Source organism: Amphibalanus amphitrite, unplaced genomic scaffold (assembly GCF_019059575.1).
Source record: "Amphibalanus amphitrite isolate SeventyFive unplaced genomic scaffold, NRLGWU_Aamphi_draft 000223F_arrow, whole genome shotgun sequence".
NCBI classification, from domain to species: Eukaryota; Metazoa; Arthropoda; class Thecostraca; order Balanomorpha; family Balanidae; genus Amphibalanus; species Amphibalanus amphitrite.
In genome coordinates this window covers 722,484-741,005 of record NW_024881718.1, presented here as the reverse complement: position 1 = coordinate 741,005, position 18,522 = coordinate 722,484, and the positions used below count along the sequence as shown (strand labels likewise).

The 18,522-nt window shown below is 46.7% G+C and overlaps 1 protein-coding gene across 1 annotated transcript in view; it reads right to left on the bottom strand.

The window, feature by feature from the left end:
- LOC122385553 (locomotion-related protein Hikaru genki-like) overlaps nucleotides 1-18,522 on the bottom strand; it is a gene marked incomplete at its 3' end in the record, with an annotated part of 234,824 nt that overhangs the window by 49,606 nt on the left and 166,696 nt on the right. Inside the window, exon 5 of the mRNA XM_043373899.1 lies at nucleotides 3,810-3,972. Within this exon, the coding sequence (XP_043229834.1) occupies nucleotides 3,810-3,972 (163 nt within the window). The remainder of the gene's footprint in view (nucleotides 1-3,809; nucleotides 3,973-18,522) is intronic.

Genomic DNA, 18,522 nt, shown 5'->3' with positions numbered 1-18,522 from the left:
AAGAATAGCAACCAACCTCTAATACTTTCCTAATAAAATTACAAGTTCAAAAATAGCAACAACTTCTTCAGATTACCTACTTTTGTCATCGTGCCACGTGTGGTGTGGTGCCATGCTGTGCTTTTGTTATGAGAGAGACTCCCAAAAAAAGACAAACGAAATTCACAGCTCACGTTTTGGTAATATGGTTTTATTACGTCATTATCGTTTGACCATGGGCGCCGCCACCGGGGGGGACGGGGGGGACGCGTCCCCCCACTCTCAGAATGGAAGGGGGACGTCCCCCCCAAACTCATTACGGAGCGAGCGAAGCGAGCGTAGTCTTTCGGGAAATTTCTGAGCATGAGCGGCCGGCCGGCCGTGGTCACGCTTTTGCGAGACTTATGTCTCAGGAACCACTTGACTGATTTACATGCGGTAATTTTTGTAGGGTAGCTTCATTCCTTCTAACAAGCATTGAACTATTCTCGATGCATGTGGGTGACCCATTATGCACCCGCTACGTGAAAAACGAAGAGGTGTCAGTTTTGTAACAATTGCAATAGGTATCTCGGTAACATACTGGGCCGATTGCGCTGAAAGCTGGCATGTAGGTATGTAGGCACCCACCAGGCAATGCATATCCATGACCATGTGCCACAGTTGGGGTGCTGCTGCACGCGCGCACGTGCAGGGGTCGATTCCAGATCTCGAGAACGGCTGCACGATTGTGCTGAAAGTTGACACATGGTTAGGGACCGGTTATTAGGGTGCCGTGCAAAAGTCAGTTGGGACCCATTTTGCACGTGCGCACGTGCAGGGTGCCGCTTACAGATCTCGAGAACGGCTAGGCCGATTGCGCTCAAATTTGGCACATCGTTAGAAACCGGTTAGTAGGGTGCAGTGCACAAGTTGGTTGGAGGTACCCCTTCGCAATTTCGTACGTGCAAGGCCCACCCCCTTGCTCGCTCCGTTGGTCGCCCCAAAAGGAGTTTTACTGGTTGTTTTCCTACTCGAAATTTGATTAGGCCCTTCGGTCCAATGAGACCATTTCAGAGCCGGAAGGATGAAAGAATTAGTGGGAGGAATTGGTCTGGGCAGCCACCCCAGTTAGCCACTTGGGCTGAACTCGACCTGCGACCAATTGAACAGGCAGCCCAGCCCACTGGCACTCACTGCACCCGGCAACGGACTCTAGCTCCAGTGGAGTCATTCTCGCATGGGATAGAGTTGCCCGTCCAGCCCGGAGCAGGGGATCGCGGCGTGGAGGAGAAGGATTTGACTGTCCTGAGGATGGAAGCGATGGAACGGTGCCGAATCTGAGAGGGTCCAGGAGGTTTAGATACTCAGCATGTGGGGTATGGGCCTACATGCATTGGTCTGACCCCTGCCACCTCGGCCAACAAAATCTCCAGCTCTTATCCGACCTGTCATCGCGGAACTGCCGATTTTTGATATCGTGATCAACGTGTGTCGTATAACACGACTGGCCGAAAACGGGCATAATATATTTCGTCTAACCAGCCAAGAGCATGACTTTAAACCAATCCGACCTCGGAGTCAAAATCTGAACAATTTCGAAGACTTCAACTCCGACTCTGGCCAAAACTGTCAACTCCGACTGATCCCGGCTCCGACCCCACAGTTCTGCAGTCACACTACACTAAATTTTCAGCTTCTAAGAAACAAGCTATACCGTTGACAGGACCACAAAACTTTGAGGCGACTTGACTACTTGACTTGGTGACCTGACCTAAGGTTTTCTGGTATCAAGCTTGTTAAACGGGCTGCAAAATTCGTATTTTAGAGCAGTTTTGCCTGATGTTTTTTTGCCAATTTTCGCGGCGCTTCGCGCCGATTCATACACTACCCAGACAGAGAGATTGTAACTAGGTATACAACGCCTCCTCCCCCACGAGGGTATGCAATATGCATTACCTATGCAATATGCATTACCGATCAGATTAGTGGCATACATCAGCAATTATACCCTGATGATGAAGCACTAGAGGCTTTGCCATGTCAAAACTGAATCGGACATCAGATGTGTATATAGGTAGGTACTCTGTGGGAATTCGGTCTACAGCCATTACTTAAAGGAAATACCTAAACTACTTCCTTCAAACCAGTTGTTTTGCCACAGGTTTATGAGTTTTTATGCTGAAAATGGTCAGGAAATAACATAATTAATATTTGCAAAATGATTTTTTATTTTTACATCAGAACCAATTTCCATCTTTCGCAGAGGCCTTACCATATTGCAGCGGAAGCTGATTACGCGTTGACCAATCAGATTACGTAGTTCAAACCAGCTGAATGCCGATTGGCTGGCATTTTTCCGTAAGGGAATGGATTCCTCGGTAAGGGAATGACAAAGTGTAATTATGGGAATGACTTCAGTGTTCAAACCTAAGATCGATACCGATATCTTTGGCTAGGGTGATGGTGATCGTTGAGCAGCTAAACCCAATGTAAAAAGTAGCATATTTGCTTTAAACTTTGAATGCATCGGACCGAAAAAGCCACGGTAAGAATGCCTACTTTTGGGTTTTCAGTCGGTCAGTCCGTCCCCCCCAGTCAAAAATCCGTGGCGGCGCCCCTGCGTTTGACCAATGAAAAATCTTAATTTGACCAAACGGTAATGATTCCAAAAGATTCCCCGTAATAGGCCCTTTAAACTAATGACGTAAGATATTGTGATTCTTTTGAAAAGTGAATAAAATAAAGATGCAAGGCGCACACCGCTCAGGGCCATCTAAAACCATTTCAGCTTACGTTTACGTCATTAAATTCAACGCTACAAAGATGATATTCACAAAATCGTATCGTAAAATTATGTGAGGCAGGTAAAATGATCATTCTTTAAAAAAAAAAACTCAAGACTTTTGAATTTCCAGTTTGATTTTTTATTCATTTTCATTATACTCGAAGGTAGAACGCCTAGCTCATTTGTTATTTGAAATGACGTCACGAGTTCTATTTAGATACTGAATAATCATTTTACGGTAAATATCCAAGGCCATTACAATTGATATTTCGCTTCCCATAGCTTCCGCACTCCGCAGGCTGTTGAATATTTTTATACTTTTGTTTATATCTCAGTTTATTTTATCAAATATTTCTTTCAATAGATTGAAATACCTTTACCTAACCAAGCCACATGTGTCAGTATCATCTTTTATTGTTTATCAATCAATTGTGGTAGCTGGAAACTGGAAAGCCTCATGGTTGTCTAATGCAAGATTGTCTTATCAATATCATTATGTAGATTCTAACATGAATTGTGATGTGGTAGGTACCTAGTTATGTATTGTTCATTAGTCATTACTTTGACTTACCTCTATGCTAATTGTTAATGCAAACTTTTCTGTTGGTATGTGAACTGTGAACAATCTTCATGTCACTCAATTCTCTCAAGTTGTGACCGTCATGAGCCTCCTTTATTTTGTATTCTGTATAATGTAACTGGATGCCTTTACTAATATGGCCTTTGTATAAGATTGTTTCTAACCATACTTTGGTATTCATAACTTCTTATGAAAGAAAGTTGTTAACATTTTGAGCACCTATGAGCTATGATCCCAATGGATCTCACCACAAAATTGGGGAGCCAGATCTATGATCCGAGTGGATCTAGCGAAAAAATTGAAGGGTCAGATCTATGATCCCAGTAGATCTCTCGACAAAATTGAGGGGTTGGATCTATGATCTGAATGGATCTCGGATCGGGATCCATGGGATCGGATCTCAGATCCATTTTTCCGGATCCAAGCACATGTCTGCTCAAAACGTCCGATCTACCCGTTTCTCAAAGGTATGCTGGCCCTCACGTGAGAAGTTGGTGAGCACGGTGGTGGGCTGGCAGACGGGCGGCTGCGGCGGGTTCCAGCGGCCGTCCACGCAGAGCAGCGAGGAGCCGCCCAGCTGCCGGAACATGCCCACCTCCTGGCAGCGGGCAGTCAGCCGGGTGCCGTGGTGGAACAGGCCCGCAGACTGGAACACGGCCACACCACCACACCACTGGCTTAGCACCCACGGTCATACACAGTTCGCCGGAAAGTCATTTCTGTAGGGCCTTGGTCATTTCATCCACAAAAGAAACTAAATGCACCATTCGAAGGCTGACGGTGAGCTGATTCAAAAAATGTATTTTTTATCGAAATCGTTCGATGACCTTTTTCAAAAATTGCGAACTTGTAAAAAATATGCGTCTCTCACAGCCGGCAACAAGGCGCAATTACACAACTCAGTGTCACAATGGATCATAGTAAGCCACACCAAAGCGTGAAATGACCCTTATCGACGCGCAGACCAGGCGCTCTCGGCTGTCTGACGGGCTATGGCAGGAACGTTCGGGCCCTAAAACATAAGGTTGGACGAAGTTTTCTACCCAAAATGTACTAGAATAGCCAGGGGTGGAGCTCTGTCAAAATGTCAGGGGGGGGGGGGGGGGTCCAGGCCGGGTAGATGGATCGGCGGGCTGGATGCAGTACCATTGACTTACATAGCAGTAATTCGTTTTCAGGGGGGTCCTGACCCCCCACCCCGACCCCCCCCCCCCCCCCGAGATCTCCACCTCTGAGAATAGCGCACGAGTCCAAGCTATTTCCCTTGTTTCTTTACCATGGTGTGTCAAAAGTGGAAATAGCCGGTGCGCCGTCTGGCAACCCGGCAGCCCGCCGCCATAGGGAAATTCATACTTTTTGTCGCTTTTTGCTCCTTATGAGTAACTTGATCTAATCAGAGCTTAACTAGGAGCGAAGCGCAACATTTGGACGTAGGGAGCCGAATACGTTGTTTTGGAGCCAATTGGGAAACCCTATCCGCCCAATGCGAGTTTTTAAGAGTCTACATGCCCAAATTAACGTTGAGCGCGGCCGTTTTCGGTCGGTTTTCCGCGACCTTTTGGCGAAATCGTCTTATTTATTCAACCAGGGTGGACTAATTCGCTTAACTAGGAATAAGGCGTTGAAGAAAATTATTCAAGGAATTTAACTGTGCAAAAATATTTGTTGTATTGTTACAACTGTATCCGCCCTCGAACGATGCATATTGTTGACACATCAGAAGCACATCCCGTGGAATGCGTTTGGACTTGGCTGGATCTAATGTTAGCGAGTATCTGCTAATGCAGCTTCTGGGCTTGCACAGTATGCATTCAAACATACATGCTTCCTGCCTTTGGAGTTTGGATTATTCCTCACTTGAATGAACATTTTGCTATAGTAACTATTCCAAGCAGTTGACACTTGACAGGTTTTAGTGCAATGCAGTCGGCGCCGTCTCGCGTCGGCAGTCTCAGGCGGCGCGCCGCCGCTCTGGCAGGGTGGTTGACCTTATACCCCTGTTTTTAGAAAAGTTGTGGAACGATTTACTTGATTTTTGCATGACAAGATCCGCAATTCAATTCTTAGCAGGTACCGAAAATTTGACGTCAGTGGCACGATCCGTCGCCCATATTGCGGTACTGCCATCTATTGACAAGGCTGGAGAACTAACCCTCGCATGTGTAGGGGGTCGGATGGACCCCCCCCCCCTGGTTTTTCGCGAATAACTCGCGTAAAAAGCGGCCGATCGCGACAAAACTTTCAGTACCCTCGCATTGATCAATTTTACACCTACCCTGAAAATTTCATGACCCTGACCCAAATGACCTTTGACCTGTGACCTCTTTTCCGAGACCATGTTTGGCCGGAATCGCGATTCCGCGTGTGTCGGCTCACATTAGCCGCACGTTTGCAAGCTTTTCGTGGTTTCAAACGTTCAAACATGTGATTTGATGTTTCTCCCATGCATTAGGATGGATGTCAAGGTCACCTGAAGGTCAGGTCAGGTTATTGACCTTTGGTGACCTCGGTTCACTTCTTCGAGTTTTACATGTTTCTAGACTAGTTTTTGGAGCTGAATCTAGCAGCCATTTGAACATTTACGAAGTAGTTTTGGTGACTTCGTAATATGTTACGAAGCTGTCAGAGGCGGCTGACACGTACTAGGAATACCCGTCACTCACGACGCCTACTGGTTGACCTGACCTGACCTGACCCGACCTGGTCTAAATGCTTAAAGACATCATCTGTGATCAAAACTAACACGATATTCGTGATCAGCACCCCAAAACCCCTTAGCAGCCACACTTTACGACTTTCTAACAGGTCCAGATTTCCCCGACTTTGGGTCATTGACCTGACCTGGAAGGTCAACCAATGACCTAGAACCTTAAAATTGGGTATGATTGGCTTCCTCTCGTCACGGGCAACACGCTCGTTTTTTTCCGCGAAGCTCTAGCTCGATCAGGGGCAAAACGGCAAGGGGGGTCCAACCGACCCCCCCCCTACACATTAGAAGCTGGCAAACGCCGCACACATGCGAGGGATTAAGCCATGCGGCCATTTCTTCTTCTGACACACCATGAAATATGTCGCAAACAGGTTTTTTTGTAGTTAAATATATCGAAGTTAAACAACCAGTTTCTATAATTTCAATAAGCAAACACTTATTTTTTAGATAAAAGCCTAGCTTATGTAGACCAACTCTAGTTGAATAATCAAGTAGCTACGAAATTTTCCAGATGTGACACATATTGCGCACTTCAGACAAATAAGTTGTTGGGGCGTTGCTAAGGACGCTTTCGCATGTTTTGATGCTTGGTTTTTGCTATGAAGTGAGGGAAGTAAGATAGGCAGGCTTTTTTATTTTTTTTCTGGTTTTCTAGGACCGTCTCAATTATTTAACCTGATATACTTTTCTTGCTTCATGAACCGAAGCTTTTTCAATTATGGGCGAATTCTATCGTGGAAATAAAAGGGCTTACAGGCCACAGGGCTGCATGCAAGTCGACTGATAGTGAAATAAAAGGTAGAAATGTCTGTTCCATTAGAAATTTAATGTGATATAATGGAACATGAAGCAACAGAGGATCAGAAGCAAGAACCACCAATTAAGAACCCAGAATCAGCAAACGCCAAGCAATCAAGAGCAGCCGTGGTAACGTTTTAATAGCTTTCACAAAACCTTGAAAGACGCCAGACGGCGAGCAATCAAGAGATCTTAGAATACCACTAGTTACTTGAAAACGACAGCCGCCAGTAAAATCAGCAGATTCTTCAATGGCAACACATTTCAACATTATCTAGCAATGATTTGCGCCAGCGAGGCGCTATCACTGTGTTTTGTATCTGTATCCTTAGCTGCTAAAAAATATGTATCAACTGTCAATAAATATAAAAACTAAAACAAATCATGCGTCTTTTTCTACTGAAAGTAAGTCCTAGTGGCAGGGGATGAATAATAGATATCCCAATGAATTGCCATATATTCATTCAATGCATAGGTAATTCAGGGCATCGAGGCAACACCCTTACTGCATGGTAACCGCAGGTTGTTTGAAAAGACAAACACTATTCGTTAGAATTGTGTTTTTCTATTGAAAAACAACCTACTGCGGATCGTCTATGGGTTTCTGGATGAGTCCGACTCTGACTCAGACTTTCAAAAATCAACTCTGACTTCGATTTCAAATGTCGGATCTGACTGACTCCTACTCTACAGCCCTGTCAGGTCTGCAGAGGCAATGGATTTTTGGTGACTCCGACCCCGACTCTGGCTTTCAAAATCGACTGACTCTGACTCTGGTCAGAGCTGTCGACTCCGACCGACTACAACTCTGACTACAGAGCCCTGGTAGGTCTGCGGAGGGATAGAATTTCGGTGACCGACTCACTCCAGCTTTCAAAATCGACTCTGACTCCGACTCGACGACTCAGGTCAGAACTGTCAACTCCGACCGACTTCATGACTCCGACTCCGGAGCCCTACTGCCAGCTATCACGCCAGGGAGCTGCAAATCGTATCGTAATCGCGCCGTGGTGTAAACGGTGCCGTTTTCGATAATTTTTTTTTATTGGTTCACCCTAAGTGGTCCAAATCGGTCTAAAATGCCTAAAACCCGTTAGTATTGTCAGAGTCCGGATAGATTTCTGCAGCACAGAGGTGCCCAAAACCCATTGTCATGCATTTTGCTTTCCAAACTAGAGCAAAAATGAATGCTAATTGGGCCTAGGGCACCTCCGCGCTGCGGAAACCAGCTCATCGGTTGACTACGTGAAAACGTATTTTTGGGCTGTACTTAAACCGATTTGGACCACTTAGGGTGGACCAATCAAAAAATTATCCAAAAGCGGCACCGTTACAGACCACAGCGCGTCGAATGGTGAAGGTTTCATCCAAATCGGTCCAGGAGTTTCGGAGCAGGGGCTCGTCTGCAACAGTTTTTAGGGGCTTTGGACCGATTTGGACCACTTAAGGTGAACCAATAAAAATTATCGAAAACGGCACCGTTTTACACCACGGCGCGTCGAATGGTGAAGGTTTCATCAAAATCGGTCCAGTAGTTTCGGAACATGGGCTCGTCTGCAACAGATTTTAGCGGTTTTGGACCGCTTTGGACCACTTAGGGTGGACCAATCAAAACATTGTCATACACGGCACCGTTTCAGACCACGGCGCGTTTAATGGTTAAGGTTTTATCGAAATCGGTCCAGTAGTTTCGGAGCATGGGCTCGTCTGCAACAGATTTTAGCGGTTTTGGACCGATTTGGACCACTTACGGTGGACCAATCAAAAAATTATCAAAAACGTCACCGTTTCAGACCACGGCGCGTCTAATGGTGAAGGTTTCATCGAAATCGGTTCTATAGTTTCGGAGCATGGGCTCGTCTGCAACAGATTTTAGGGGTTTTGGACAGATTTGGATCACTTAGGGTGGACCAATAAAAAATCATCAAAAACGGCACTGTTTCAGACCACGGCGAGTCTAATTACGGAGCGAGCGAAGCGAGCGTAGTCTTTACTTAGATTAACGGAAATTTCTGAGTATGAGCGGCCGGCCGGCCGTGGTCACGATTCTACGACGCTTATATCTCAGCAACCACTTGACCGATTTACACGCGGTAATTTTTGTAGGGTAGCTTCATTCCTTCTACCAAGTATTGGACTAATCCCGATGCATGTGGGTGACCCCTTATGCACGTGCTACGTGCAAAACGAAGAGGTGTCACTTTTGTAATTGTTGCAATATCTCGGTAACTACTTGGCTGATTGCGCTGAAAGTTGGCATGTAGGTAGGCACCCACTAGGCAATGCATATCCATGTGCCAGAGTTGGGGTGCTGCTGCACGTGCGCACGTGCAGGGGTCGATTCCAGATCTCGAGAACGGCTGGACCGATGGCGCTCAAATTTGGCACATGGTTAGGGACCGGTTAGTAGGGTGCCATGCAAAAGTCAGTTGGGACCCATTTTGCACGTGCGCACGTGCAGGGTTCCGCTTCCAGATCTCGAGAACGGCTGGGCCGATTGTGCTCAAATTTGGCACATCGCTTGAGACCGGTTAGTAGGGTGCCGTGCACAAGTCAGCTGGAGGTACCCCGTCGAAATTTCGCACGTGCAAGGCTCACCCTCTCGCTCACTCCGTTAGTCGCCCCAAAAGGCGTTATACTGGTGGTAAAGGTTTCATTGAAATCGGTCCAGCAGTTTCGGAGCATGGGCTCGTCTGCAACATATTTTAGTGGTTTTGGACCGATTTGGACCACTTACGGTGGACCAATCAAAAAATTATCCAAAACGGAACCATTTCAGACCACGGCGCGTCTAATGGTGAAGGTTTCATCGAAATCTGTCGAATAGTTTCGGAGCATGGGCTCGTCTGCAACAGATTTTTTAGCGGTTTTGGACCGCTTTGGACCACTAGGGTGGACCAATCAAAAAATTATCAATAACGGCACCGTTTCAGACCACGGCGCGTCTAACGGTGAAGGTTTCATCGAAATCGGTCCAGTAGTTTCGGAGCATGGGCTCGTCTGCAACAGATTTTAGCGGTTTTGGACCGATTTGGACCACTTAGGGTAGACCAATAAAAATATCAAAAACGGCACCGTTTCAGACCACGGCGCGTCTAATGGTGAAGGTTTCATCGAAATCGGACTAGTAGTTTCGGAGCATGGGCTCGTCTGCAACAGATTTTAGCGGTTTTGGACCGATTTTGACCACTTAGGGTGGACCAATCAAAAAATTATCAAAAACGGCACCGTTTCAGACCATGGCGCGTCTAATGGTGAAGGTTTCATCGAAATCGGTCCAGTAGTTTCGGAGCATGGCTTCGTCTGCAACAGATTCTAGCGGTTTTGGACCGATTTGAACCACTTAGGGTGGACCAATAAAAAAATTATCTAAAACGGCACCGTCTCAGACCACGGCGCGTCTAATGCTGAAGGTTTCATCGAAATCGGTCCAGTAGTTTCGGAGCATGGGCTCGTCTGCTTTTAGGGGGGTGTATGGTTCTGGACCATTTTGGTCCGATTGGTCCAGTCAGAGTGAACCAATCGCCAAAAAAACGAAAAACGGCACCTATTTAAGTTCCCTGCTATTGAATGGTGAAAGAATTATCAAAATCGGTCCAGTAGTTACTGAGCATGGGCTCGTCTGCTAATCTCGTCTGCTTTTTAGACACTCCCCTTTTTGGGCCTGATCAGGCCTGACGCTGCGCTCGCCATTTTGAATTTACATTGGCGCACTTGCTACATTCACGGTAAAGTGTTTTTTCTTTGTGTCACTTTTGCGAAACGAAGTTTTATTTTTGCAAATACACGAAAAAATAGATTCATCATGGATTAACCCTCGCCCGTAAAGGGGGGGGGTCGAACGGACCCCCCCCCTCGGTTTTTCGCAAATAACTTGCGTAAAAAGCGGCCAATCGCTACGAAACTTTCAGTACCCTCGCGTTAATCAATTTTACACCTACCCTGAAATTTTCATGACCCTGGCCTTAATGACCTTTGACCTGTGACCTACTTTTCGAGACCATGTTTGGCCGGAATCGCGATTCGGCGTATGTCGGCTTGCATTAGCCGCGCGTTTGCAGTCTTTTCGTGGTTTTAAGCGTTCAAACATAGGATATGATGTTGCTCCCATGCATTAGGGTGGGTGTCAAGGTCACCGGAAGGTCAGGTCAGGTCATTGACCTTTGATGACCTCGGTTCACTCTTTCGAGTTTTACATGTTTCTAGGCCAGTTTTTGGAGCTGAATTCGAATTTAGAAGCCATATGAACATTTAAGAAGTAGTTTTGGCACCTTCGTAGCATGTTACGAAGCTGTCAGAGGCGGTTGCCACCTACTACGAATACCCTTACTGGTTGACCTGACCTGACCCGACCTGGCCTAAATGCATGAAGACATCATCTGTGATCAAAACTAACATAATATTCGTGATCAGCACCCCGAAAAACCGCATAGCAGCCACGCTTTACGACTTTCTAACAGGTCCCGATTTTCCCGACTTTTGGGTCATTGACCTGACCTGTGGCCTCTTGCACCAAAATCCTCTTGCACCAATGCTTGGATTATTTTGCATCGTATACCCAGTCCAAGTCTCAAATGTAACAATTTGCGTGCAAAATTTAGCAAGCACATGTAGGATTATGTATTGGGCTATTGCAAACAAATTTACCACCTTTAAATTAGCTTATTCTGAAACCGGTTTTTCGATTTTACCTAGCTAGGTAGTTTGGTGCAAGAGGCCTCTGGAAGGTCAACCGATGACCTAGGACCTTAAAATTGGGTATCATCGGCTTCCTCTCGTCACGGGCAACACGCTCGTTTTTCCGCGAAGCTCTAGCTCGATCAGGGGCGAAACGGCAAGGGGGGGGGGGGTCCAACGGACCCCCCCCCCCCCTTATACGTTCGCGGCTGGAAAAACACCAATACCGGCGAGGGTTAAACACGTGACATTGCACATGATTTTTAGATGACTATTGTTGTCATTCATTTCGTCGGCATTTCATTCATTGAAGGCTACAGTTGTTACGGAAAATATACCTACCTAGCAGGTGGTAGTTAATTAGATTTTCAGATAATTAAAGAAAAACACGGCCTGAGGAAGTTGACAAGGATGAGGGAACTCCTGATACATACTGTTGCAAAATACCCATGGCTATACGATTTAAGTCACAGGTCATTAAGGATAACATTAAAAAACTAATTCTTGGCACGAGATCTCCGAAAACCTTAAGATCACAGAGGATCAGGCAAAGAAAGTATGGACTGATTTACGGAACTCGTAGCAGAAGATCCACGCTCGGGTGAAGGCAGGGGCGCCGAGCGGGTCAGGAGCAACTGACGCCGTCAAACATCAAGGCTCCCGATGGTGGCTATATGAGTCAATGGACGCGGTGCTTAGCCAACACATCCAACCCAGCCGGCAAGGTGGCGACTGGCGACAGCATAACGGTAGTCGGTAGCCGCAAAGAAGGACGCCCAAAGCTCGGCACTTACGTCGATTCCTCTCAGACTACCGAATTCAATTACAGCGCCAATGGCCAGCTGTTTGTGGAAGAAGCGGGCCCAAGCCTGCAAGCCCAAGCCCAAGCAGGCAACCGTGACTCACATGAGCCGTCGCTGCAATCACCGCAAGAGGATGACAGCCAACTGTCTGAGCTGCAGCTCGAAAGGGACCACTCCCCGTCGTCGCCGCCGCTGCCACCCTCTGCTGAGATACCGCAGTAGCTCCCGGCGGGGCTGACGTTCGTATAATTGCATGCAGATTGATATCAATCTCGTACATGCAGATTCCGGACAATTTCAAATCGGCTCAAAATGGGCATATAGACCAAACAGGATACGCTGATCACGAATCCGAAGTCCGTTCCGCGGCACATATGAAACTTTTCCCGGAATTTCCGAATTCCGAATCTGCATGCGGATTCCGGACAATTTCAAATCGGCTCAAAATGGGCATATAGACCAAACAGGATACGCTGATCACGAATCCGAAGTCCGTTCCGCGGCACATATGAAACTTTTCCCGGAATTTCTGAATTCCGAATCTGCATGCGGATTCCGGACAATTTCAAATCGGCTCAAAATGGGCATATAGACCAAACAGGATACGCTGATCACGAATCCGAAGTCCGTTCCGTGGCACATATGAAACTTTTCCCGGAATTTTCGAATTCCGAATCTGCATGCGGATTCCGGACAATTTCAAATCGGCTCAAAATGGGCATATAGACCAAACAGGATACGCTAATCACGAATCCGAAGTCTGTTCCGCGGCACATATGAAACTTTTCCCGGAATTTCCGAATTCCGAATCTGCATGCGGATTCCGGACAATTTCAAATCGGCTCAAAATGGGCATATAGACCAAACAGGATACGCTGATCACGAATCCGAAGTCCGTTCCGCGGCACATATGAAACTTTTCCCGGAATTTCCGAATTCCGAATCTGCATGCGGATTCCGGACAATTTCAAACCGGCTCAAAATGGGCATATAGACCAAACAGGATACGCTGATCACGAATCCGAAGTCCGTTCCGTGGCACATATGAAACTTTTCCCGGAATTTCCGAATTCCGAGTCTGCATGCGGATTCCGGACAATTTCAAATCGGCTCAAAATGGGCATATAGACCAAACAGGATACGCTGATCACGAATCCGAAGTCTGTTCCGCGGCACATGAAACTTTTCCCGGAATTTCCGAATTCCGAAACTGCATGCGGATTCCGGACAATTTCAAATCGGCTCAAAATGGGCATATAGACCAAACAGGATACGCTGATCACGAATCCGAAGTCCGTTCCGCGGCACATATGAAACTTTTCCCGGAATTTCCGAATTCCAAATCTGCATGCGGATTCCGGACAATTTCAAATCGGCTCAAAATGGGCATATAGACCAAACAGGATACGCTGATCACGAATCCGAAGTCCGTTCCGCGGCACATATGAAACTTTTCCCGGAATTTCCGAATTCCGAATCTGCATGCGGATTCCGGACAATTTCAAATCGGCTCAAAATGGGCATATAGACCAAACAGGATACGCTGATCACGAATCCGAAGTCTGTTCCGCGGCACATATGAAACTTTTCCCGGAATTTCCGAATTCCGAATCTGCATACGGATTCCGGACAATATACTTACAATTTACAATTTACAATTTACCGGACAACTTAATAGCTTATTAGAAAAGTTATTAAGTTTGCTCCCTTTGAATAATGCATTGAAATAACGTACCACGCTTCTTTCTATATGTACATGGACAAAACAAAAATGTCTGCAAAATTGGCGTTTTGCCCCACCTACAGTGGCGGCAGACTGGGGGGGGGGGCAGCGGGGGCAGCTGCCCCCGCTACCAAAATCCAGGGGGGCAAACGTGTCCTTTTGCCCCCGCATCTTCAAAAACATCTGGCATGCGCGATGAACCAAAATATACCTACCAAAAATTTACTTCGTCAGATGCTATATAAAGCAGGGGCGTCGTTATTTCAAACTGGTTGATAGAGCTCAATTCCGGAATTCGGAAATTCCGGGAAAAGTTTCATATGTGCCGCGGAACGGACTTCGGATTCGTGATCAGCGTATCCTGTTTGGTCTATATGCCCATTTTGAGCCGATTTGAAATTGTCCGGAATCTGCATGCAGATTCGGAATTCGGAAATTCCGGGAAAAGTTTCATATGTGCCGCGGAACGGACTTCGGATTCGTGATCAGCGTATCCTGTTTGGTCTATATGCCCATTTTGAGCCGATTTGAAATTGTCCGGAATCCGCATGCAGATTCGGAATTCGGAAATTCCGGGAAAAGTTTCATATGTGCCGCGGAACGGACTTCGGATTCGTGATCAGCGTATCCTGATTGGTCTATATGCCCATTTTGAGCCGATTTGAAATTGTCCGGAATCCGCATGCAGATTCGGAATTCGGAAATTCCGGGAAAAGTTTCATATGTGCCGCGGAACGGACTTCGGATTCGTGATCAGCGAATCCTGTTTGGTCTATATGCCCATTTTGAGCCGATTTGAAATTGTCCGGAATCGGCATGCAGATTCGGAATTCGGAAATTCCGGGAAAAGTTTCATATGTGCCGCGGAACGGACTTCGGATTCGTGATCAGCGTATCCTGTTTGGTCTATATGTCCATTTTGAGCCGATTTGAGATTGTCCGGAATCCGCATGCAGATTCGGAATTCGGAAATTCCGGGAAAAGTTTCATATGTGCCGCGGAACGGACTTCGGATTCGTGATCAGCGTATCCTGTTTGGTCTATATGCCCATTTTGAGCCGATTTGAAAATGTCCGGAATCCGCATGCAGATTCGGAATTCGGAAATTCCGGGAAAAGTTTCATATGTGCCGCGGAACGGACTTCGGATTCGTGATCAGCGTATCCTGTTTGGTCTATATGCCCATTTTGAGCCGATTTGAAATTGTCCGGAATCTGCATGCAGATTCGGAATTCGGAAATTCCGGGAAAAGTTTCATATGTGCCGCGGAACGGACTTCGGATTCGTGATCAGCGTATCCTGTTTGGTCTATATGCCCATTTTGAGCCGATTTGAAATTGTCCGGAATCCGCATGCAGATTCGGAATTCGGAAATTCCGGGAAAAGTTTCATATGTGCCGCGGAACGGACTTCGGATTCGTGATCAGCGTATCCTGTTTGGTCTATTAGCCCATTTTGAGCTGATTTGAAATTGTCCGGAATCCGCATGCAGATTCGGAATTCGGAAATTCCGGGAAAAGTTTCATATGTGCCGCGGAACGGACTTCGGCTTCGTGATCAGCGAATCCTGTTTGGTCTATATGCCCATTTTGAGCCGATTTGAAAATGTCCGGAATCCGCATGCAGATTCGGAATTCGGAAATTCCGGGAAAAGTTTCATATGTGCCGCGGAACGGACTTCGGATTCGTGATCAGCGTATCCTGTTTGGTCTATATGCCCATTTTGAGCCGATTTGAAAATGTCCGGAATCCGCATGCAGATTCGGAATTCAGAAATTCCGGGAAAAGTTTCATATGTGCCGCGGAACGGACTTCGGATTCGTGATCAGCGTATCCTGTTTGGTCTATATGCCCATTTTGAGCCGATTTGAAATTGTCCGGAATCTGCATGCAGATTCGGAATTCGGAAATTCCGGGAAAAGTTTCATATGTGCCGCGGAACGGACTTTGGATTCGTGATCAGCGTATCCTGTTTGGTCTATATGCCCATTTTGAGCCGATTTGAAATTGTCCGGAATCCGCATGCAGATTCGGAATTCGGAAATTCCGGGAAAAGTTTCATATGTGCCGCGGAACGGACTTCGGATTCGTGATCAGCGTATCCTGTTTGGTCTATATGCCCATTTTGAGCCGATTTGAAATTGTCCGGAATCCGCATGCAGATTCGGAATTCGGAAATTCCGGGAAAAGTTTCATATGTGCCGCGGAACGGACTTCGGATTCGTGATCAGCGTATCCTGTTTGGTCTATATGTCCATTTTGAGCCGATTTGAAATTGTCCGGAATCCGCATGCAGATTCGGAATTAAGAAATTCCGGGAAAAGTTTCATATGTGCCGCGGAACGGGCTTCGGATTCGTGATCAGCGAATCCTGTTTGGTCTATATGCCCATTTTGAGCCGATTTGAAATTGTCCGGAATCCGCATGCAGATTCGGAATTCGGAAATTCCGGGAAAAGTTTCATATGTGCCGCGGAACAGACTTCGGATTCGTGATCAGCGTATCCTGTTTGGTCTATATGCCCATTTTGAGCCGATTTGAAAATGTCCGGAATCCGCATGCAGATTCGGAATTCGGAAATTCCGGGAAAAGTTTCATATGTGCCGCGGAACGGACTTGGGATTCGTGATCAGCGTATCCTGTTTGGTCTATATGTCCATTTTGAGCCGATTTGAAATTGTCCGGAATCCGCATGCAGATTCGGAATTCGGAAATTCCGGAAAAAGTTTCATATGTGCCGCGGAACGGACTTCGGATTCGTGATCAGCGTATCCTGTTTGGTCTATATGCCCATTTTGAGCCGATTTGAAATTGTCCGGAATCCGCATGCAGATTCGGAATTCGGAAATTCCGGGAAAAGTTTCATATGTGCCGCGGAACGGACTTCGGATTCGTGATCAGCGTATCCTGTTTGGTCTATATGCCCATTTTGAGCCGATTTGAAATTGTCCGGAATCCGCATGCAGATTCGGAATTCGGAAATTCCGGGAAAAGTTTCATATGTGCCGCGGAACGGACTTCGGCTTCGTGATCAGCGAATCCTGTTTGGTCTATATGCCCATTTTGAGCCGATTTGAAAATGTCCGGAATCCGCATGCAGATTCGGAATTCGGAAATTCCGGGAAAAGTTTCATATGTGCCGCGGAACGGACTTCGGATTCGTGATCAGCGTATCCTGTTTGGTCTATATGCCCATTTTGAGCCGATTTGAAATTGTCCGGAATCTGCATGCAGATTCGGAATTCGGAAATTCCGGGAAAAGTTTCATATGTGCCGCGGAACAGACTTCGGATTCGTGATCAGCGTATCCTGTTTGGTCTATATGCCCATTTTGAGCCGATTTGAAATCGTCCGGAATCCGCATGCAGATTCGGAATTCGGGAATTCCGGGAAAAGTTTCATATGTGCCGCGGAACGGACTTCGGATTCGTGATCAGCGTATCCTGTTTGGTCTATATGCCCATTTTGAGCCGATTTGAAATTGTCCGGAATCCGCATGCAGATTCGGAATTCGGAAATTCCGGGAAAAGTTTCATATGTGCCGCGGAACAGACTTCGGATTCGTGATCAGCGTATCCTGTTTGGTCTATATGCCCATTTTGAGCCGATTTGAAATTGTCCGGAATCTGCATGTACGAGATTGATATCAAGCTGCATGCAATTATACGAACGTCGGCGGCTGGCCGCAACTGCAGCCAGTCGCCGTCGCCATCCGCCGCCGCACGTGGCCGACCTCCTACCGCTGCCGACTCACGGACTCCTACCGGACCACGCGGTACAAAGCGATCTCGCCAAGCGTCTCAAGAGGAATGGCAGGAGACCCTTGTTTCCTACTTGCGTACCAAGGAAGCTCGGCGGGACAAGACCGACATATTTGACGCCCTGGGAAAGATCGTGGCAGACCGAACTCGCCGTATGCCTCAGTGGAAAGCAAACATGGCGCAGGTCAAAGTGATTGAGACGTTAAACATGATTGACATGTAAAGTAGAGGTCTGCACCGGCCGGCTGCAGCCGCGGCTGGCTGCAGCCCCACGGTTGTGGGCCGGGGCGGCTGCAAATATCTCCAAGAACACGGCTACGGCTGTGGCCACGGCTGCGAGATTTCAAGCTCAATATAAGGTACTCAAATATATAATTTTAAATCCTTAATCTTACATTCTGATAAGCAGTCTAGCCTGTAAAAATCATGCAAAGGAATCAAAGGATGCCCAGCAACATTGAAAGTGGTAAAGCCTTGGAAAACTTGTAATGGTTTTACCATTTGCTGTAGGGGAGTTTGCACTCTGGTACAGAATACTAATTATAGGTACCAATTGTTCCTTCATCATCAAGAGCTTGACAGTTTCAGAAAATGCAACATGTTGCACTGTCACATCCCTCTCAAATCAATCTCACCTAGTCATTAGGAGAGCACCTTGCAGCTATTGAAGACGAGCGTTCAATAATTCTTTCAAGTTTCAGGTAATAGAAAAAGAAATCACGCC